Source organism: Protopterus annectens, chromosome 3.part0, assembly GCF_019279795.1.
Source record: "Protopterus annectens isolate FY-2018-M chromosome 3.part0, PAN1.0, whole genome shotgun sequence".
In the NCBI taxonomy this organism is placed as follows: domain Eukaryota; kingdom Metazoa; phylum Chordata; order Ceratodontiformes; family Protopteridae; genus Protopterus; species Protopterus annectens.
The window spans coordinates 97,063,876-97,088,875 of NC_056731.1; the positions used below are offsets into that span (position 1 = coordinate 97,063,876).

Sequence of the window (25,000 nt, forward strand, 5' to 3'; positions counted from 1 at the left end):
AGTCATTTGGTTTCCTTTCTGTCACTTCTGTCTCAATTTTGTCTATCATCTGGGTATTTCCTCGTCCTAAACATTTTCCTTGGTAACCTTTTTTCCATTTCAAAGTCTTTGTTTCTGGACGTCATCCTGCAGGCCCTAATATATTGTCCTTTAACTATATTTTTCTTGGAGTACACAGGGTGAGCACTTTCAAAGTGCAAATAAGAGTTAGAATAGGGACTCTTTCTATACACCCTGGAATTAAAACGTGAAATTTCCTTGTATATTTCTATATCCAAGTACTCCAACTTCTCGTAATTTATTCTGTAAATTCAAGAAAATTAGTACCGTTGTTGATATATTCAATACATTTTTCTACCTCTTCTTTTAGCCCTTCCCATAGGATACATATGTCGTCCAGGAATCTTCTATAAAGTGACCAGTTGTTACTGTATATTAATTCGATTACCATCTTCTCTTCCCATTTGGCTAAGACCAAATTGGCATAGGTGGGTGCACAAGCGGCACCCAATCACTACTCCTTTCTTCTGGTGAAAAAATTCACCTTTGAAGTAAAGTTGAACTTTATAACCAAATCTATAAACTCCATCACCACAGTACACTCATCGTGGGTTAAAGTCTCATCCTCAAAAATTAGTTCTTCCAGGTATCTTAAGTCCATCATCACTGTGATGAGAACAAATCTACAACATCAATTGTTATGAAACATAAATTCTCAATGTATAGATCATGATTCAATGTCCTTAGAAGATCTCAAGAATCTCTCAAAAAAAGAAGTTATGTACTCACCATAACGTTCCATGTTGGTAGTCCATCTCACTCTTCATTTTTACATATGGGTTCGGAGCCGAACCTCGGGTCCGACTCGGCCGATTTACAAGTTGTACGATTTCTAGTTGGCTCGTGGCTAAGCAGGTATCCCATGCTGCACCAGTGCAAGCCCCAGATCTTGTTTGCTGCTCGCTAAAAACAGAAAACCCCCTAACCAACAAACCAATACTAAAGGGTCACCAACCAAGACAACCAAATTATTACCTCCAGATCTTCCAGGATGGGGGCAGGATGGCGGGTTGGTAAAAATGAAGGGTGAGATGGACTACCAACATGGGACATTATGGTGAGTACATAACTTCTTTATGTTAGGTAGTCCAATTTCACCTTCATTTTTGCATATGGGACAGCATCCCTAGCGTATTCTTGGGTGGCTCATTTTAAAATACACGAGCACCGTGGAGCCAAAGGATGCTCTACCCCTGGATGCCAAATCCAATTTATAATGTGTAATAAAGGTGTGAGGGGTAGCCCACGTAGCTGCTGCACAAATATGATCAAGTGGTACCCTGGCTTGAAAGGCTGCAGAGGTAGACAGAGACCTGGTAGAATGAGCCTTGATCCTGTGGGGGAAAGGTCTGCCCGACGAATTGTAGATGAAGGCTATGCAACTAGAAATCCAATTAGACAATGTCACCTTAGAAACTGGCAAGTCCAATCTGGAGTTGGAAAAAGAAATGAATAACTGGTCTGACTTCCGAAATTCTTTGGTCCATTGCAAATAAAAACGTAGCTGTCTATGAACGTTCAGCTGGTGGAAACGATATTCAGCTGCATTACAGTGATTGGGAAAGAAAACTGGAAGCTCAATGGACTGATTTAAGGTGGCATTAGAACAAACTTTGGGAACAAACAAAGGATTGGTACGTAAAGATACCCAATCTTTATGAAAGATTAAATAAGGTGGCTTAATAGACGGGGCTTGTAGCTCAGATACACGTCTGGCTGGCGTAATGGCTACTAAAAACAGTCTTCCAAGACAAATATTTTAAAGAAGATGACTGAGAAGGGTTCAAAAGGAGGGGATGTCAATTTGGACAACACAAAATTTAAGTCCCAAGAAGCCACAGATTCTTGCAATGGTGGTCTCAATAAAGTGGCCCCACTCAAGAAAGTCTTGCATAGCTTATGAGACATAAGGTTGGCATTTGGGGACCCTAAATAAAAATGAGAGACTGCCGCCAACTGTACTTTGATTTTGGCTGCGGCAAATCCCTGCTGAAAAAGCTCCGAAAGGAATTCCAGAATCACGGGAATAGGAGCAATGCAAGGATCCACATTCATTTTCTGTGCCAAAATAGAAAAACTTTTCCATTTACTGTCATGCTGCCTTCTGGTTGAGGGTTTATGCGAGGATAAGAGAATATGTAACACTGAGGAAGAAACATCATGAAGCCTAACTAGAGATGGAACTGGAGCAGTCATGCTGTCAATTTGAGGGTGTGGAGAGCGGGATGTAGCGAACCTGACATGTGGGTCAGTAGATCTGGAACTGGGTCCAGAATCCAAGGATGGTCAGGAAGAGGCTCGAGGAAGAGGAACCAGACCTGACGAGGCCAATAAGGAGCAATGAGGATCAACTTGCTTCCCAGCCAATTGGCTTTCTGAATCACTTTGGAGATAAGAGGGAATGGAGGAAAGGCATACAGAAGTCCCGTGGGCTAATCGTGGACTCTGGGTGTTTCCCCCTGGAGGGGAAATCAGGGAAGAATAGCTGCATTGGCATTGACTGGGCTGGCAAAAAGGTTGCAGCAAGGCTGTCCCCATCTCTGGAAAATCTGTTCCACTATTTCCCGTTTCAGAGACCACTCGTGAGGCAGCAAGATTGCCCAGCTTAGCTTGTCGGCTATCATGTTGGTTGTCCCCAAAATGTGAGCTGCCACCAGAAAGCGCTGGGAAGAAATCGCCTATTCCCAAACTTGCATGGCCTCTTGACAGAGTGGGTAAGACCTGGTACCGCCCTGTTTGTTGATATACCACACAACCGACATGTTGTCCGACTGTATCGATACCTCTCGACAGAGTGGGTAAGATCTGGTACCGCCCTGTTTGTTGATATACCACACAACCAACATGCTGTCCGACTGTATCGCAATTGTCCCTGGAGGAAGAAGGTCCTGAAGTGCTTGCAACGCCAGAAGCACCACCCTCATCTCCAGAACACTGACATGCAGATGAGCCTCGTGTTATTGCCATGTGCCGTGGACAGTCCTGCCAAGATAATGCCCCACCAACCCGACCTGGGAGGCATCCATGGTCACAGTGGCAATGGGTTGGGCAGGAAGGAAGGGAGCTCCCGTGAACAAGTGGTTGGGGGCTATCCACTAAAGAAGGTCCTTTTTGCATGATTCCATCAGCAGGATAGGGTGACTCAGCGGTAGATATTGGAATGACCATTGGGAAGACAGGAGCCATTGGAGGATTCTCATGTGCAACCTGGCTAAAGGTATTAAAAGAATGGTTGAGGCCATCGTACAGAAAAGTTGAAGAACCTATTTTGCTTTGACTTTCCGAAGAGGAAGAAGACGCTGAACTTGTGAGATGAGGTTTTGTGCTCTTTCGGCGGGAAGACGAACGGTCATATCCACTGTGTCTACCTCTGCGCCTATAAAAATCACAGATTGCAAGGGCAGTAATGCAGATTTTTCCCAGTTTATGGAGATCCCTAGTTGAGCACAAAGTTGAATGGTGGCTTCCCTGTTTTGGATGAGTAGATGCCTGGTGGGGGGGTGGTCAGGAGCCAGTCTTCCAAATACGAAAACACCTGGAATCCCTGACGTCTCAAGTGAGCTCTCACTACTGCCATGCATTTGGTGAACACCCTGGGGGCTGTGGTGAGACAAAAGGGCAGAGCACGAAACTGATAATGACTGGCTCCCAGCCGGAAGCGCAGATATCTCCTTGACGCCTTGTCCATTTTTATATGGTAGTAGGCGTCTTGGAGCTCCACAGAGCACATCCAATAGTCTTTCCCTAACAATGGGAGTATCAACTGCAGTGTGACCATCCGAAACTTGTCCTTCTTCAGGGATTTGTTTAATCTGCTGAGGTCCAAAATTGGCCTCCAGTTTCCGGTTCGTTTTGGGACTAAAAAGAACCTGGAGTAAGATCCGGATCCTATCTGGTCTGCTAGGATGGGCTGGATGACTCTTTTTAAGAGCAACTTGTTGATCTCCAGAGTTGCCTGATCCCTGTGATTGGGTGGAACATCTGGGATCTTTTTGGGAACAAACGGTGGAAGGGAAAAGGGTATGATATAGCCTCTGGTAACAACTCTTTGTATCCACTTGTCTTGGGTGATATTTAGCCAGGCTTCTGAATACAAAGAGATGCAACCTCCCGACTGGCCCCAAAGAGACGCAGTCGGGGCCCCACATCAGGAGCGCTGATAAGGCCGTCCTCGAAAGGAATCACGGTCTTGCTGGTACTGCAGACCGCCTCTGCCTCTAGGGCGACGTCTATCATTTCCTCCTCCTCTGCCTCTGAGGGAGGATTCACTCTGTGTGTCTGGAAAGACCCTCTGGGACTTTTTGAACCACATTTTACCTCCCCTTTGACCTTTGGGGTATGGTCAAGAGGGAACGGTAAAACAGACTCCCACGGCAGAGAGAGTCTTTCCTTCCTGCTCACACCAAGTGAGTGTTTCTTTCACCTTGAGACCAAAGAGGAATCATCAAATGGGGCATTGGTGAAGGTGGACTTGAATGGCTCCACAAAATTACACAGGCGCATCCAGGAGTGGTGCCTAAGGGCAACTCCTGAACCCGCTGCTCTGCTCGCTTCATCAGTCACATGGGAGATAAGCGGTATGGAGGAGTTAACTACAGAATTTAGGGTGGACAACTGAGCAGAAATCCTATCAGGGACTCCCTCAGGACAAGCACCCGGTATGGAATCTCCTAACTCCTTGAGGAGATCCCTCTGCAACCTCGTGAAGTGAGTAAGACAGTTCAGAGATCGAAGGGTAAATGCCGCTGAACTAAATACATGCTTCCCAAATCTGTCCATCTGTCGAGACTCCTTGTTTGGCGGATGAACAGAGGAAGAAGTCTCCACCAACTCCTTCTTCGTGGCTGCCGCCACCACCACGGCATCTACGGGAATGCCCTTAGACAAGAACTTTTTTTCAGGAGGGGCAGACAGAAACTTATTTGGTCTCCTGGGGACTGGCTCCACGGCATCGGGAGTGTCCCACACCTTCTGACTAACCAGATCCATTAGTTCGTCGAAAGGTGGAGACACCCAAGAGGCAGAAGGTTGAGACCTGAAAGCCTTCAGGTACACAAACTCCTCATCAGAAGGGTTGACAGTGGGCCAATCATACCTCTGCTTAAGGATCTCCAGGATGTCCACAAAGGAGACATCATCACAGGACGACTTGGGGGACCCTTCTGACTCCTCGAGGTTGGTGTCCGATGTCAGAGACTCATCCTGGGAGTCAATATGCTTCCTCTTGCATACCCTCTTCCAGGGGGGGCTCCACGAAGGGACATTCTGGGGAGGCCTCGGAAGAGTGGGGGCCACCAGCCGGTGGCTCCTGAGGCTTCAGGTCTCTGCTGTCTCCGGAGAGAGTAGGTGCTGAGACTGAAGTGGGTGCCCTGTGGGAAAGAGTGCTTGTACCACTTGCAGGGGCTGTTGATTGAGACAGCATGCGCATCACCTCAAAAGCCAACCTCTCCGGCTCCGAAGACCTCCCCTGCTCCGAAGAGACAAGCCAGAGCCATCAGCTCTGAGATAGATGCAGGGTCCGAGCTCACCCTGGCGGACGCACAGAGAGGAAGGCTTGGAACCAAAGATCAATCCCAACCCTCCCCATCAGCGCCGACAGAAGAGCTTTGGTCCCTGGACACGATGGATGGAGCCGAGCGTGTCAGAGCTGAACTCAGCTCCAATGCAGCAGCAAAGGGAGCCGGAACAGAGAGTTCCTTTGCTGGTAACAAGCACTCCGACTCCGAAGGGCCAACAAGGCTCGGAGGAGGAATAACAGACTAGGGCAAAACAGGATTGAGTGGCTCCGGAACTGACTGGGTCAGAACCAACAAAAATTTAGGCAGAGCAGACTACTTCAGCAGTCTCAGTACTGCCCTCTCCACATCTTCTTCCAAAAGGCTCCTGGAAGATCTGGAAAATAAAGTAGGGGATCTCGACCTAGAAGGCACTGGAGACTTGATTAGCAAAGAGACCAGTAGGGATTCTACAGACCGGCTCTGAGCAGTAGAGTCAACTATTTCCAATGGTTCAGAAGTAGGTACCAAAGCACCTGTGACTGACACTGATACCAAAGATGCTCTCTTTAGGCTCCGAAGACCGAGGAGTCGAGGAGGCAGATTTTGATAATTTGGCAGGCTGCTCCGAGACACCAGCTGGTGCTGGAGAAGGCCTTTTTGAAGATTTTGATTTTGACTCCGATCTGGATTTAGTGGACATGGAGGAAGCTGACGAACTAGATAAAGCTTCCTCAAAGGCTGGTTTCAAGAGACCCTTGAGTACCAACTTGTTCTTTCTCTCCTGTAAAACTCTACGAGAGAAAGCATGACAGAAGAACAAGCATAACTCTTGCAAGTGGATGGCCCCCAAACAGTAGACATGGCTACTGTGGCCATCCGTTAATGACATTTTTTGGGAGCATTTCACGCATTTTTTGAACCCAGAGGGTTTATGCTCCTTGCTATCCTTAGACATTGCAGACACACATGCAAAACCAGAGGAGATATAGGAAGAGAGAGAATAAATGAGGACTAGGTCCTCTAACTAAAATGGGCCTAGCCCTGCAGAAGAGTTACACAAGGACTAGGTCCTCTAAGTTAAACGGGCCTAGCCCGGTGTAACAGAAACTAGGTCTTCTAACTTAAACTGACCAAGTATTTAACACAGACACACACAGAGGTTCAGTCACACAGGAAAAAATTTGAGATATCAAAAATACAAATTTTTCTGAAACCTACTAAAGGCAGAAACTAGCAAAAGCAATTCTATAAATATCACCTTAGCGGAGCCCCGCTAAAGACAACAAGTTAACAGTCAGAGACCAAAAGGATCCGAGCACTACAAATAAATCAACAGGAGCCCCTGTTGATTAAGAGCGGAAAAAAAAATGCCAAAACTAACGCTCTACCTAGGCAAAATGCGCAACGGCGCCTAACTAACTGGCGCACAGAATACTAATACTACTAGTCAAAAAAGTCCACAAGGACAACTTAGGCAAAAGCCTATAAGATAACAACACTAAATAACACTAAATATGCAATATCCATTATGAATGTAAATAATTTGAAAAGGACTTAGCCGGAGCCAAGAGAAGCACATCCAAACTCGTCGACGCGGCAAAAGAGATCTGGGGATTGCACTGGTGCACCATGGGATACCTGCTTAGCCACGAGCCAACCAGAAGTCTTCCAGCTTGTAAATCAGCTGAGTCGGAGCCGAGGTTCGGCTCCAAACCCATATGTAAAAATGAAGGTGAGATTGGACTACCTAACATTGTTGGTTCTCTTAAGCCACAGTTTCTTAAGCTTAACATCCACAAATTTGGCTAGTGGCAAAGTTTTGGAACCCTCAGCCAAAACTATTGGCCTCAAAGGGGGATCCATTCCGTTCTTACTTATTTTGGGATCCCAAAAATAGTAGGAATTTTAGGTTTGTCCACTTTTAAATATTCATATGTCTTCCTATCTAACAATCCATCTAAAAATAAACTTTCTAAGGCCATATCTATCCTTCTGTAACTAATATTTATTTCATTTTTTGAGACCGTGGAGTATTTGTTAGGGTCTCCTAAGTTCATTTTCCCCTACACACACACACACACACACACACACACACACACACACAGACACACGTGTACACACACACACACACACACACATATATATATATATATATATATATATATAATATGTGTGTGTGTATATACACACACGCACACACGTGTATATACACACACACACGTGTATATACACACACACACGTGTATATATACACACACACACACACGTGTATATACACACACACACACGTGTATATACACACACACACGTGTATATACACACACACACACGTGTATATACACACACACGTGTACACACACACACATATATATATATATGTGCATATGTACACACACACGTGTGTACACACACACACATATATATATATATGTGCATATGTACACACACACGTGTGTACACACACACACACACGTGTGTACACACACACACACACGTGTGTACACACACACACGTGTGTACACACACACACGTGTGTACACACACACACGTGTGTACACACACACACGTGTGTACACACACACACGTGTGTACACACACGTGTGTACACACACACACACGTGTGTACACACACACACACGTGTGTACACACACACACGTGTGTACACACACACGCGTGTGTACACACACACACACACGTGTGTACACACACACACACACGTGTGTACACACACACGCGTGTGTACACACACACGCGTGTGTACACACACACACGCGTGTGTACACACACACACACGCGTGTGTACACACACACACACGCGTGTGTACACACACACACACACGCGTGTGTACACACACACACACACACACGCGTGTGTACACACACACACACACACACGCGTGTGTACACACACACACACACGCGTGTGTACACACACACTGCGTGTACACACACACACACGTGTACACCGATGTGTACACACACACACACTGCGTGTACACACACACACGTACGTGTACACGTGTACACACACACGTGTGTACACACACACTGCGTGTGTACACACACACACACTGCGTGTACACACTGCGTGTGTACACACCTGCGTGTACACACACACACACGTGTGTACACACACACACACGTGTGTACACACACACACACGTGTGTACACACACACACACGTGTGTACACACACACACACGTGTGTACACACACACGTGTGTACACACACACGTGTGTACACACACACACACGTGTACACACCTGCGTGTGTACACACACACCTGCGTGTGTACACACACCTGCGTGTGTACACACACACGCGCGTGTGTACACACACGCGCGTGTGTACACACACACACGCGTGTGTACACACACACGTGTGTACACACACACACACACGTGTGTACACACACACACACACACGTGTGTACACACACACACACGTGTGTACACACACACACACGTGTGTACACACACACACACGTGTGTACACACACGTGTGTACACACACACGTGTGTACACACACGTGTGTACACACACGTGTGTACACACACACACGTGTGTACACACACGTGTGTACACACACGTGTGTACACACACGTGTGTACACACACACGTGTGTACACACACGTGTGTACACACACACGTGTGTACACACACACGTGTGTACACACACACACACGTGTGTACACACACGTGTGTACACACACACACACGTGTGTACACACACGTGTGTACACACACACACACGTGTGTACACACACGTGTGTACACACACACACACACGTGTGTACACACACACACGTGTGTACACACACACACGTGTGTACACACGTGTGTACACACACACACGTGTGTACACACACACGTGTGTACACACACACGTGTGTACACACACACGTGTGTACACACACACGTGTGTACACACACGTGTGTACACACACACGGGTCCGTGTACACACACACACATGGGTCCGTGTACACACACATACACGTGTGTACACACACACATGTGTACACATACATACGTGTGTACACACATGCGTGTATACACACACACGTGTGTACACACACACACATGTGTACACACGTGTGTACACACACACATGTGTACACACACACGTGTACACACACACACGTGTGTACACACACCTGCGTGTACACACACGTGTGTACACACACACACACACGTGTGTACACACACGTGTGTACACACACACACACGTGTGTACACACACACACACCTATGCGTGTGTACACACACACACCTGCGTGTGTACACACACCTATGCGTGTGTACACACACACACACGTGTGTACACACACACACACGTGTGTACACACACACACACGTGTACACACACACACACGTGTGTACACACACACACGTGTGTACACACACACATACACACACACGTGTATATACACACACACGTGTATATACACACACGTGTATATACACACACGTGTATATACACACACGTGTATATACACACACACACATACACGTGTATGTACACACACACACACGTGTATGTACACACACACACGTGTATGTACACACACACACGTATGTACACACACACACGTATGTACACACACACACGTATGTACACACACACACGGTATATACACACACACACATATGTACACACACACATATGTACACACACACGTGTATACACACACACACACGTGTATATACACACACACATGTATATACACACACACATGTATATATACACACACACACATATTTTATATATATATATATATATATATATATATATATATATATATATATAAAACAGTAAATGGAAATAATCATACAGATGCTAAGGAATGTAGCATTTATTCTAAATGAGCAATCACAAGTCTGCAAATTAATATCATTCAAAAATCATTTAATAAATATTCACAGTAGCAAGACAAAGAACAAAACCTTCCTGAAACAAACTGCGTGTACTGCTTCAATTAAAATTAGAACCACTTAAAAAAAAAAAAAAAACAGCACTACTTTGACAATTGCATGTTGAAGACTTCCTGAACATTTTATCCCGTGCCTCTTTTTACATAGCACTACTCCACGAAGGCCACCCCCCCTTCCTTACATACACAGGACAAGACTGTATATATGCTGTGGCTTCAGGTCAAAGCCACAGTAACAGGTTTAAGTACCACCAATGAAACAAATACAAATTGTCTGATCCCTCACTATCAATGACAGGTTCAACAAAGTAAATTAATAAAGCATCAAGAACACACACTTCCTCCTCTCAGACAGAGACCACTGTCTTCAAAAGTCCTTCAAACTGCCAAAGTAAAAACTAAATTAAAGCCCAGAAGATATATTCTGAGGTCCAAAGCAAGGTTACAGTGCCTTGTCAGTTCTGTTCAACCACAGCCAAATACTTTGGGAAGTGAAAGCAAGTAAAATGCATCATCAACTTGGAGTCTAATCCAGCTGAGATACTACTCATGTTACAAACAGTGTGAGGTAGCCAGAGAAAGTAAAGTTGTGTACACTTACCATAAATGTAGATGTTAGAGTGTATTCACTGTTGCAGTCATTACATTTGGGTAATCTGCTGGTAGGTTGCCCTCAGTCGGCCTGAATAACAAAGTCTTGGGTTCTGTGTCAGTTGCTGTCTCCTCTTCCATGACGTCAGGTCGTCAGGGGTATAAAACATGCAGCCGATGCCATTTTATTCAGTTTTTCTTGCCCCAGATGTCAGGTGCCACTTTACCTTCATCTAAAAGCAAATACACCACAAAAGCTTTAGTGTATAGTGAAGGAAAGAAAAGGTATAGAAAAGGGGATGGTGGGTGGGTAACCTGGACTGCAACAGTGAATACACTCGAACATCTACATTTATGGTAAATGTACACAAGTGTACTATGTTCTTCGTGTTTCACTACTGCAGTCATTACATTTGGGTAGAATCCCAAAGCTATGGATGGGAAGATGGAACTAAACAACATTAGGAGCAGCTATAAGGCTCTGCAGAACTGCAGTGGCAAAGCCTGCCCTGGACTTGGAGAAGAGAGACAAATGATAATGCTTTGTGAAGACATGAACAGAGCTCCAAGTAGCAGCTTCTAGAATGTCTTTGGTTGGAACCCCTCTGCGAAAAGCTGCTGAAGTAGAGGCAGCCCTGGTGGAATGTGATCTGATCCCCTTGGGCACAGGTTTACTATGGTGCAAGTAGCAGAAACGAATATAGTGGCTTATCCACTTAGAAATAGTCTGCTTTGATATAGCCTTCCCCTCTGACCCTGCAGCAAATGCTACCAGTAGTTGCTCAGACTTTCTAAGAAATCTGGTCCTGTTTAAGTAGAATCTTAGTTGTCTGTGTACGTCCAATGAATGCAGAATCCGCTCCCCCTTGTTCTGCGGATTTGGGTAAAATGAATGGTTTGGTTAAGAGCCACACTGGATACCACCTTAGGGCATAAAAGAAAGATTGGTCCTGAGGGACACCCTGTCTGGGTAAAATGTAATAAAAGGCTCCACTGCCATGAGAGCCTGTAGTTCTGAAACCCTTCTTGCTGAATTGACTGCCAAGAGAAAAGCTGTTTTCCAAGATATAAATTTTATATCCGCAGTAGCTGCTGGTTCAAAAGGAGGCAGGGTGAGCTTTTCCAGCACAAAATTGAGGTCCCATGCAGGAGTTGGTGATCTTCTGGGGGGCCTTAAATTTTTGGCCCCTCTAAGATACTATTTAAGCAGAGGATTAGAAAAGAGGGGAGGCTCTGTGTTGTAATGAGCCGAGATGGCAGAGGCACGGATTTTTATAGAAGAAAAAGATAGGCCCTTGTCAAGCATCTCAGTCAAATATTGTAAAATCTGAGGAATATTGGGCTTTGCTGTGTCTGTTCTTTGTGCTTGGTTCCAAGCACAGAATCTCTTCCATTTATCAGCATAAGATTTTCTAGTACTAGGCCTTCTGGCTTCCAAAATGACATCAATCACAGATTTACTGTGAGGTGTTGTTTAAATAATTAATTGATCAGCCATGCTGCAAGATTCAGAGTTTGGAGCTGAGTGTGTAGAATTTGACTGTTATGCTGAGACAGTAGAGGAGGTATTTGAGGCAAGTACCATGGAGGAAGTTGAGACATATTCCTTAAAACGGAGTACCAGTGCTGGTGAGGCCAGTCCGGAGCAACTAGGATCATTTTTGGTTTTTCCTGTCTGACTTTTAGTAAGACCTTGGAGAGTAGAGAGAGGCAAAGGGGGAAAGGCACAGACTGATAGGTTTTTCCAGCTGAAGGATAGGGCATCCACTTTCCATGCTTTTTTGTGATGAGTTCTTGTGCAGAATTTGTCCAACTGATAATTTTGGGAAGAGGCAAATAGATCTATGTCTGGGCTCCCCCATTTCTATGTTAACATGCTGAAGATTTGTGGATCCAGTTTCCATTTGTGAGGGTCCATAAGATTTCTGCTTAGGTCATCTGCCAGTGTATTTTGTTTTCCTGGCAGGAACTGAGCTTGAAGATGCATTTGGTAAGTCAAGGCTGTGTTCCACAAGGCCATGGCTAGTCTGCAAAGGGGGTAGGAATGTTTACCCCTGCTTGTTTATGTACCACATAACTGTGGTGTTGTCTGTCTATCAGTAGTCCTGGATGAAGTAAGTCCTTGAAGGTTGTCAGAGCATTCTGAACAGCTAGCATCTCTTTCTGGTTGATATGGAGATGCATTTGGGTTGGGCTCCATTTGCCCTGAATGAATCTCCCCGCCAGGTGGGCCCCCTAAGCATAGTCGGATGCATCTGTAATTAGAGTTTGGGTGGCGGGGGGGGGGGGGTAGAGTGAATGACAGTCCTTTGTTTTGGTGACATGTCTCTGCCCACCAAAGAAACTCCTGTTGTAGGCAGGGAATGAGAGAAATCATTGTTTCCAGACTGTGACAATGTTGACTCCATAAACTTTTTAGGTACCACTGAAGTTTCCTCATATGCAGTCACACATATGGAATTAGTAGAATGCAGGATGCCATGAACCCCAAAGCCTGCAGAATTTGTCTTGCAGATAACTGGGTTTTTGTTGCCATTGTTTTGAAGTATGTTGTCAGTTGCCTTTGTTTCTCTGGCGTAAGGTAAGCCATCTGGGCAGTTGTATTCAAGCTTGCAACCAGGAATGTAATTATTTGAGAGAGTACCAGTTGTGATTTCTTTTCGTTTATGTTGTACCCTAGGCATGCTAGAAGCCTTTTTACAAATGCCAGATGTTGAAGAAGAGTGTCCTTGTCCTCTGCTTGAATGAGACAGTCGTCCAAATAAGGATAAATTTGAATGCTTGTTTGTCTGCAGAATGCAATTACTGGTGCCAGGCACTTTGTAAAGACCCTGGGCGCAGTAGATAAGCCAAAGGGCAGTGCAGAGAATTGGTAATGCAAAAAACCTGCTTTGAAGCGGAGGTATCTTCTGCATGATTCCCTTATTGGGATATGCAGGTATGCCTCTTAATTCTAGAGTTACTAACCAAGCATTCCTGCCTAGCATAGGCAGCAGCTGTTGTAAAGTCAGCATTTTGAATTTTGGAATGTCCAGGAACGTATTCAAAATCGATAAGTCCAGTAGTGGACACCATGAATTGTCTTTTCTGGGTACCAAGAAAAGTCTTGAATAAAAACCTTGTCCTTTTTCCTTTTCTGGTACCGGTTGAATAGCCCCCATATCCATGAGAGACCTGACTTGTTTCTGGGCCTCTGCCCACTGGTTTTGTGTCAGATCCGGCCATCCGTTTGGAACTGGCAAAGTATGGAAATGAAATCTGTACCCCTGGGATACTATGTTTAATGCCCACTTGTCCTGGGTAATTAACTGCCAATTTTGAGCATGAAGTGCTTGTTTTCTGCCCAAGGGGGCTGCCAAAAGGTAAGTGCTTGGTGATGGTAGAGGAAAGTCATTGAGACTGCTTACTGTACGGTTGTGCTTTGTTTCCTCCAGTTTTGGAGGTGGAGCCACCCCATTGCTTTGACCTGTAAGAACCCTGTGATTGGTATCTGGAGCCTTTTGAGTGCCTGGATTTGCCTTGAGTGGCTCTTTTGGACACAGGAAAGGACCAATTTTTCGTAGGCCAGTGTCTACTGAACCTGGGTGGCTGCACTTGCAAGAAATCTTTTACAGTTTGCATAGATTTAGCTTTGTCTTCCATTTTCTTTAAAACCTCTTCTGCCTTATTATCAGAGTATCATGCTGCAAAGGGGCATCCAACAATTTAGTTTTAACATGATCAGGCAGATTTTGCTCCTTGAGCCAGGCATGCCTTCTAATTACAGATTCAGTAACGGTGGCCCTACAAGAGGCCGCCAAGGAATCAAAACCACATTGCAAAGTATGCTTTCCAACCTGTTCTGCTGAATGCAATAATTCCTGTAACTCTATTTTCCACACAATCAGAAATCAACATCATTTTCTGTTCAGTAAGCCCATAACATGCTGTTGATATTTAAGCATATGCAACTGGCAGTTTAAGGCCCTGATTGCCAAGGTTGCAGACGTGTAAACCTTCTTTCCCCATCTATCCAGCGCCCTGGAATCTCTATCAGAGGGGGTAGGCTTTTTGGCTGTAGAGGCCTTTACACCCTTGGGACCCTGAGAAATAGTCTCAGGATCAGCAGCAGGATTTTTGAATAGAAATTTGTGAGAGTCAGGAACCCTGTAATATCTGTCTGGCTTACTAGGAGCCAGAGGTAGGGAATCAGGAGCATGCTTGATTCCGAAAACACATCAACAATGTCTAATACAGGAGGTATTGCCAAAGGCCTATGCTGAGGAAGAAGGAGGAAATCCCTAAGCCTCTTTTTTGATTCAGAGAAGTCCTGACTCTCCCAGTGAAAATGTTCCCTTAAAGTATGCAAAGTCTCTCCAAAAGAGTAATCCCCAGGAGGAGATGCAGATGTAATGGATTCCTCTGCATCAGAATCCTCATACGGTGGTATAGAAAATTCTTGATCAGAAGAGGAATCAGAAGAAATGGAAACCTGATCTGAAGATTCATATCAGTGCCTTGCCTAGGCCTCTTAGCAGGGGGGGGGTTGGGAACCCCTGATCAAGGTAATTAAATCCTCAAGCCATTTTGATAATCTGTTTTTTAGGCATAGGGGCCTGAGCACGTGGCTCATGCGTCAGTTTTTTTAGACACAGAAACAGATGTTTTTGACCTTGTTTTTGAGGCTGGCGTCAATTTAGAAATGTTGAGGCCGGAAAACACTCTCAGAAGCCGGTGCCTGCTCAGCGGCTCCGGACCCATCCAAGGGAGGGACATTGGCGGGTTCAATACTCTGAGAATCTCGCAGCATACCGGACTCCGAATGGGTCTCGGTAGAGGCCTAAGACTCAAAAGTAATGGATATCAGGGCTGCGAAAGCACCTCACTGAGTACCGGCGAACCAGCAACTGGCTTAGGAGAAGTTTCGTTGTTGGTTTTGGACCTCGACAGTCCTGTCATTTTCTTTGTGTTTTTTGTGAACTCTGGTAGTTGGATTGCTAACCGACGACATTTCAGGATAATTAAATCTTGAATCAAAATATTTAGAAGCAAAAATATACAGACGCTTAATAGTGCTTTGGTTAAATCTAGCACAAAACCGACAGCAAGGCACATTGTGATCTGGGCCTAGGCAAGGAATACAGTACAAATGAAAATCCTTATGAGGTATTGGCTTTCCACAAGTAATACAATTATTAACTTTTACTGACATCGGTAAGGAGCAAGAAAAAGTTTCCCCAATGGGGTACTTAGCTTTAGTTTGAAGACTTCGGTTCTGAAACTCGAATGCAAAAATTTCAGGAGTCAGCCGACCGGCACTTGTGAACTGCTTCTGCTTCGGGCACCACGTGGCAAGAAAGACTGAATAAAATGGCATCGGCTGCATGTTTTATACCCCTGATGACCTGATGTCATGGAAGAGGAGACAGCAACCGACGCAGGACCCAAGACTTTGTTATTCACGCCGACTGAGGGCAACCTACCAGCAGATTACCCAAATGTAATGACTGCTACAGTGAAACACGAAGAACATCAACACACTTGCTGCAGTCAATTTTTCAATTTTTATTTTTACCGTTTTTTTTTTTTTTTTTTTTTTTTGGGGGGGGGGGGTACAGAGCTACCTGAACCCCATATAAGGCCTCTGCTTTCATACTCACCACCTTACTAAATATTCTACTGTACATCTGTATATTTTGGAAAAAAATAATATTGCTTTACAAGTAGCCTAAGGTAGCCAGAGAACAACCAAATTTGCTGTAGTCAATTTTTATTTTTAATTTTGGAGGGGGATGCGCACAGCTACCTGAACCCCATACAAGTCCTCTGCTCTCATACTCATCACCTTACTAAACATTCTGGTATACATCTGCATATTTTGAAAATATGAATATTTTTCTCTCTGTGGCAGGAGTGAAAGGGACATTAACTTAAGAAAACATCATTTTTTTGTTGCATAAACCGTTTTAAGAAATTGACTTGAATGTTTCAATAGACTTGGCCTTTGGCACCATCACACAAGCTGTGGGATACAAGAGTGATGGTTTGAATGTGTGCGTGTGTCTGTGTGGAGGGGCGGTTGTCAGATGGAGTATGTACGTTAGGGTTACATTTAGTAATGAAATGAGGTTCACAATCTCTTGGCTGCCTGTGTTTTGGCCAACAAAGTTATCAGTTTTTAGGTACATTAAGTAGAACAAACTGTTTCCTCCAAACCAGTTGGTAACGAAAGGGACTCCTACAGTGTTACTCTTAACTACAATGCAGAAATAAATAGAAAGCAGACTATTATTAAAAAAATATTGATGACACCATAAAGTCAGTTCCAATTTTACCTTTCGTTTGACAATTTCAAAAACAAATGCAAAACTGAAACCCTTAGAGGGAGCTACAAGAACTTGAATATTCCATTTCACAGAATAAAATGGCACAACTATAAAGAAGACATTGCATATGTTGTTATGTTACAGAAGCTTAGCTCAGAGCTATGTTAGTTGTTTCTGTAGTGTCAATATGGATAACTATGTGGCATTTGAGCCTGCCAACAGGCAACTGACATTCCTGTGCTTTGTGACACAAAACCTGAAATACTTACACAAAGTCAGTCTCGTCTTTAAGTTGTGACACTGGCTGGAAGACAAGGGCACGTCTGCGCATCCCCAGCAAACAGGCTGTATCTACGGTGTTGGCAAATACTCTTCCTACAAAGAAAGATTACAGTAGTTTAATTCTCCCACATTGCAACACTGCAGGTTCTTGCTAAGTACATGATTCAGCTTTATCAGTGACAACTACAGAATCTTGTACCACAAAACATGAATTATACCCCCACAAAAACATAACTGTATTAACCACTGCATCCAATATTCACTTACAAGACTCTGAAAACATGGTTCAAAACTAGAAAAAATATCAATTTTTAACCATCTTTGTTGCTCAGAAGGATACAGCCCAGATTGCCACCCCAGAAATCTGGGTTAATTTAGGCAGCCTAGGTGCTGGAAGCACTGGGAAAGAATGGACGTGAGCAGCAAAGGTAAGCCTTACCCATCATGAGGGACGGATGGCAGTTAGGCCTACTGTTCAAGTGACATATGGTACAGGGTAGATGATAAAAAGCAATAGGGACTGGCAGGCAGGTGAGCACAACTGCTTGCCCAGCAGCCTGGGCACAATAAAGTACAGTTTTGTACCTACCATAAATGTAGATGTTCGAGGATATCCATTGCTGCAGTCCTGACATATGGGTATTCCGCTGTCCACCATCGGCCCGAATACCAAAGGGCTAGAATCTGGCGTCGGTCATGGCGCTCGAGGCTGACATCAGTATGTGCCAGTACAAATGCGCATGACCGACGCCATACCCTCAGTCTTTCTTGCCTCAGACGTCAGAATGCAAAAAATACCACCCAAACCCAAACCTAAATAAGGGGGTAGGAGGGAGGGAAATTTGGACTGCAGCAATGGATATCCTCGAACATCTACATTTATGGTAGGTACAAAACTGTACTATGTTCTTCGTCTACCATTGCTGCAGTCCTGACATATGGGTAGAATCCCAGAGCAACGGAAAACAGGGAGGATGGCCAACTAAATAGAATTAGGAGCTGCTAACATGCCCTGTAGAAGAGCAGTGGCAAACCCAGCCCTAGACCTAGAATAAAGAGGTAAATGATAATGCTTAGTAAATGTATGTACAGAACTCCAAGTAGCTGCCTCCAAAATGTCCTTAGCAGCTACCCCTCTCAAAAAAGCAGTAGAGGTGGCCGTAGCCCTAGTAGAGTGAGGCCTGATCCCAGCAGGAACATCTTTCCCATGATGAGAATAACAAAAAGCAATACAATGGCCAATCCACTTGGAGATGGTGTGGTTTGAAACAGCTTTCCCTTGTGAAGTCAAAGCAAAAGAAACAAACAACTGTTGAGATCTTCTGAACTCTTTGGTTCTGCTCAAATAATATCTTAAATGCCTATGCATATCCAAAGAATGCAAAACTTTCACCCCTTTATTTCGGGGGTCAGCATAAAAAGTAGGCAAATGTACAGATTGGTTCAGTGCCACATTTGAAATTACTTTAGGCATAAAAGTAGGATTAGTACGCAAGGAAACTCTGTCCTTGTGAAAACCAGAAATGGTTCTACTGCCATGAGGGCCTGTAATTCAGAGACCCTTCGAGTAGAAGTAACAGCCAACAAAAAAGCAGTCTTCCAAGACAACAACTTCAACTCAGCTGTAGCCGCAGGTGCAAATGGAGGCAGAGTCAGCTTCTCCAAAACAAAAGTAAGATCCCAGGCTGGAGTGGGAGCTCTTCTCGGGGGTCTTATATTCTTTGCCCCTCTAAGAAACTGTCTAACCAATGGATGAGAAAACAAAGGAGGGTCACATTCATAGTGAGCAGAAATAGCTGCAGCATGCACTTTAACAGAAGAGAAAGACAATCCCTTGTCTAACAAAACAGTCAAATATTGCAAAATACAACTCAAGTTAGGCAATTTAACATCAAAGCCGTGAGCTGCACTCCAAAGAAAAAATCTCTCCCATTTATCAGCATAAACTTTCCGAGTAGTAGGGCCTGGCTTCCAAAAGAACATCAAAACTTGTTGTGGAAGCTGCAGGCCTTCCTTCCCCAAAACTGAATTCTCCAGGCTGTCAGGGAAAGAGATTGCACACTGATATTGAGAAAAATGATTGTCCTCCTGAGTCAATAAGTGAGGAATCTGTGGTAATGGCCAAGGTGTCCCAAGAATTAAACTCCTTAAGAGAGGGTACCAATGCTGTCGAGGCCAATCTGGTGCTATCAGAATCATGCGAGGCATTTCCCTCCTGACTTTCTACAATACCTTTGGAAGAAGAGGCAAAGGAGGAAAGGCATACACGTGCAGGTTTCTCCAGCTGAAGGAGTGTGCATCTATTTTCCAGGCTTTCGGATGAAATAGCCTTGTGCAAAACTTTGGCAGTTGATAATTCAGAGGAGAAGCGAACAGATCTATGTCTGGAGTTCCCCAAGCCATGGTCAACTGCAGAAACACCTGATGATCCAACTTCCATTCGCGAGGATCCACAATCTGTCTGCTCAGAACATCTGCTAAAGAATTTTGTGCTCCTGGCAGAAACTGTGCTCGAAGAGTGATGTGCAATTTTAAAGCAGTTTTCCATACTAGCATTGCTTGTCTGCACAATGGATAAGAATGGGTTCCCCCTTGCTTGTTGATGTACCACATGACTGTTGTGTTGTTCGTTCGAATCAACACCAGTCCTGATTGAAGTAGGCTCTTGAATGCTTCCAAAGCAAATTGAACTGCCAGCATCTCTTTCATGTTGATATGTAAATGAAGTAGCTCTGGGGGCCAAAGGTCTTGAATCCATTTTCCTTGAGATGAGCTCCCAGGCCGACTCGAGGCGTCTGTCGTTAATATCTGACATGCCTCTGGCTGGGTCACAGAGAGTCCCTTGTTTAGGTGACATTCCTGAGCCCACCACAGAAATTCTTTTTGTATGCAAGGGAGAATCTGAATGACAGTGTCCAAATCGTGGCTGTGTTGAGTCCACACGCTTTTGAGATACCATTGTAACTTCCTCATATGCAGTTTGGCATTGGGAAGCACTAGAATACAAGATGCCATGAACCCTAAGGCTTGAAGGACTGTCTTTGCAGTCAGCCTGGACATTACTGAAAGCTGATGGAAGTATTGATGAAGATGTCTTTGTTTGTCCAGGGTAAGAAATGCCATCTGGGTTGCTGTATTCAGTCCCACACCCAGAAAACACATCTCTTGTGAGGGTACTAGACTGGACTTTATTTCGTTCACAGAATACCCTAGGCATCTTAAAACTGTCATTACATAGTGAAGATGTTGAAGAAGTTCTTGCTTGCCTTGAGCCAGAAACAAACAGTCGTCCAGATAAGGATAAATTTGAATTCCTTGTAGTCTGAAAAAAGCAATTACTGGAGCCAGGACTTTTGTGAATACCCTGGGTGCAGTAGACAAGCCAAAGGGCAACGCAGAGAACTGACAATGCAAATTCCCATTCCGAAATCTCAGGAACTTCCTGGAACTGGGCCCGATAGGAATGTGAAGATAGGCCACTGTGAGCCTTGCCCAGCATAGGCAGCAACCGCTGCAACGTTAACATCTTGAACTTTGGAATTCCCAAAAAGGTGTTTAGAACGGACAAATCCAGAATTGGCCTCCAAGTATTTACTTCCTTTGGCACTAAGAAAAGACGGGAATAAAACCCTGTGCCTCCTTCAGCAGAAGGTACTTCCTGTATTGCCCTCCACTGAAGCAGAGAAGAAATTTTTGCCCGTGCTTCCAGTCTTTGCTGATGAGGCACATCTGGCATACCTTTGAAAGGAGGAAAGTGTGGAAATAAAATTTGTAGCCTCGATTTACAATGTCCAATACCCATTTGTCCTGGGTAACAAAATGCCAATACTGCGAAAAGTCCCAGTTTTCCTCCTAGCGGAGGTGCCTGCATGGCAGCGTCCGGCAGCTGAAGGCAGGTCATTGAGTTTGTTTCGAAAGGACTGACCCCTGCCCTCCCCAGCAGAAGGGGTAAAGAACCCAAAGTCCTAGGAGTAGCAGGGCCCTGAGAGGAAGCTCTACCCTACCTCGCCTAGACCTGCCCCTAGACTGATAATCTGAAGAGGGAAAAGACCACCCTTTAGTAGGCCAATTCCTACTGAACTTAGGGGGCTGAACCTGTAAACAATCCTTAACTGTCTGCATAGACTTAGCTTTTTCCTCCATTTTTCAAAACTGATTCAACGGAGGGCCAAAAGAACATCAGACTGCAAAGGAGCATCCATAATCCGAGCCTTAACATGCTCTGACAATGTCTGAACTTTTAACCAGGCATGCCTGCGAAGAACTGAACTAGTAGCAGCCACCCTGGAAGAAGCCTGTAAAGCATCAAAACCATATTGCAAAGAATGCTTACCAACTCGTTCTGAAACATGCACTAAATCCTGAAGCACTTTACATTCAATACCTTCAGAAAGCATCAACTTTACAGTTCAATTGGCCCAGCAAATAATTTTGACAATGTAAAGCCCTCATAGCTAAAGTGGAAGAGGTATACAACTTCTTACCCCACCTATCCAGAGCTCTAGCATCCTTGTCCAAAGGAACTGGATTGTTAACCACAGCAGCCCTGACACCCTTGGGGCCTTGAGCAATGGTGTCTGGGTCAGCCCTAGGACCCTTGTATAAATACTAGTGAGCTTCGGTACCCTGCAGTATCTATCTGGTTTAGCAGGGGCAGGAGGCAAAGAGTCAGGGTTAAGAGAAACCTCAGAAAAAACATCCTGAACAACATCTAATACAGGAGGAATAGCCAAAGGCCTATGCTGAGGCAAAAACAAGAATTCTCTAAGCCTTTTACGAGAATCAGAATAATCCTGGCCTTCCCATTTAAAATGCTCCCTCATGGAATGCAAGGTTTCAGAAAAAGAAAAATCTTCAGGAGGGCGAGAGGGAGGAGAATCCTCAGCCTCTGAATCAGAGTAGGGAGGGAAATCCTGGGGCTCTTCCACAGAAGAATCAGAGTCATTGGAAGACTGATCCAGACCCTCTATCCCTGGCTCTACCCTGGGCCTTTTCTCAGGGGGAGGCATAGAACCCCTAATTAAAGTAATCAAATCCTCCGCCACCTTTAACATGTGCTTTCTAGGAGCTGGACCCTGTGGACAGACACCAGCAGGGGCAGATTTAGATTTAGAAAGGCTGTTACTATGAGAAGGGGGAGGCCTAGAAACTCTGTGAGGGGAGGGAACCACCGACACATGAGAAGCCCCTTCAGCCTGGCCTACAACAGGAGAAGCCACTTCCTGAAGTAGCAAAGGCTTCCCTGGAGACTCCGCTAAACTGTCAGAAGGAGCCGTTGAAGTCGGTGGCTCTACCGAACCGGCGTCCGCAATGGACTCATCTTGTTTGGACCGCAAAGGATTACTCTTTGCGTTTTTTAGCCGAACTGGGCGGAGAATCGGCGGCATGTCATAATTGCACCGTTTACCAAACACTAGCCTAGCACAGTCCAAGCGACGTGTAATAGTGCGCTTATCAAAGGCAGCACAAAAGCGACACCCAACAACGCCGTGCTCAGGCCCTAAACAAGGAATACAGAGTAAATGGTAATCCCTATGAGGAATCTGTGTCCCACAAGAAATACAGTTATTAACTTTTTCTGACATCCGGTAATACTGAGGCAAGAAAAGACAAAAGTGTCTAGCGAGTACTCAGCCAACTTGGTCTCGGTCTGAAACTCGAAAACCGACAATTCCAGAAAGCCAAACGGCACTGGCAAACACTGCTTCTGCTTAGGACCACGCGGCAAGAAAGACTGAGGGTATGGCGTCGGTCATGCGCATTTGTACTGGCACATACTGATGTCAGCCTCGAGCGCCATGACCGACGCCAGATTCTAGCCCTTTGGTATTCGGGCCGATGGTGGACAGCGGAATACCCATATGTCAGGACTGCAGCAATGGTAGACGAAGAACATCTGTCATTAGTTATGTTAAACATGCACAGTGGGACTCCAGCACAGCAAGTCTTCTTCAGCCATGGGTGGGTGGACAAAACAACCCCTAGCTCCCAATTGCTGCTCCAGTGTCAGTCTTGTCCGTCTCAAAGACAAGGAGGGCTCTAAAGATTAATTCTCTCTGGAAAGGGAAGACTCCATCCACAGGAGATGTGTGGTGCTAGTGCAGGTAGAACGGGCGGTGGGGGTGGGGGGGTTGTGCTATGGCTGGACATGCCCAAAGGTCAAGGAAGAGGGTCAAAAACAAATAAAAAAAAATACAGATTTCCTTTACATTTTTTCACATTTTAGTCAGCACACACAAATGATTAATTTTTACTTTTCATCATACAACTATAATATGGCTATCCTGCATGTCTTGTATTTGTTGTATCATTATGTACATGGGAATCATATTGTTCTAATCCTACAAGACACTCATGTGATATTACACTCCCCATCAAAAGTGCTGCAGAATGAGGCATGGGCAGCAAATATGGATCCATTCTCTTCCCCCCATGTAGTTTACAGCACTGAGAGGTAGTATTTAGTTTATTTTGCTAACCTGGAAGGTCCATCTAACTGTTGCTTATTTTCATACCTTCATAGGTGCCTAGTAGACTACTGATGTGCGGATCTTAAGAAACCTAGCCTTACATTCACATGGTAGTTTTTTTTAGTGTTTGAATAACCATGAGGAGGGCAGAACAAAGACTTGCTGGACATTTACTTCCTACCTCTTTACTGGGCTTGAAGATGTGCAACTGGTGTGACAGGACAGGGTTTTTGAGGCTCTATCAGTGAGGCAGGTCACCTCCTCACAGAGAAGAGGGACAAAGATTTGAGATGGTCTGCGCAGTTTTTATGATTTATGCCACTGATTTTTTTTTACTCAAACTGTTGTGGTCATTCCATTAGTGACAAGTGTTTGGAAAAGTACATACCAAAAGGGGATTTACATTCAATAGCTGGCCTAACGTGAGCTGAGTACAATGGAATGATTATATCCCCGGACATGTATGCCACACCTTTAGATAAAAGATGTGTGATGAAAAACAGCTTACTTAAAATAGTGGATTCATGCTGATGAAAGGATAGTTCATTGTCGACATAGCTTGCCAAATTCCTGACTACGGGATTAACTTTCAGGTATTGTATTCAATGTTATCATTACAAGAGAATTCATGCTTGTCACTAAGAACACTACTTCCGTGGGGTTGGACAGTGTGCATGACAGTACCTGCACCTTTTTTGAGCTACAAAATGGTGAGCTCTGTGGTGTATGCCTCTTGTATCTTTGGCTACCCTATGATAAACACACACACTCATACTTGCTACTGATGTGAAAAGGTTGACTGATTAAGTGGACAGCCTTGTGCATGTTTGATTTCTTTCATTTTTGCAGGTGATTCTTGT

The 25,000-nt window shown here is 44.7% G+C and overlaps 1 protein-coding gene across 8 annotated transcripts in view; it reads right to left on the minus strand.

Moving 5' to 3' along the window:
• Positions 1-25,000, minus strand: part of LOC122796266 (phosphofructokinase, platelet) — a 987,903-nt gene that overhangs the window by 10,661 nt on the left and 952,242 nt on the right. For all 8 annotated transcript variants that reach the window (XM_044064600.1, XM_044064606.1, XM_044064604.1 and 5 more), the window contains one exon: positions 17,658-17,763. In XM_044064600.1, the coding sequence (XP_043920535.1) occupies positions 17,658-17,763 (106 nt within the window). The remainder of the gene's footprint in view (positions 1-17,657; positions 17,764-25,000) is intronic.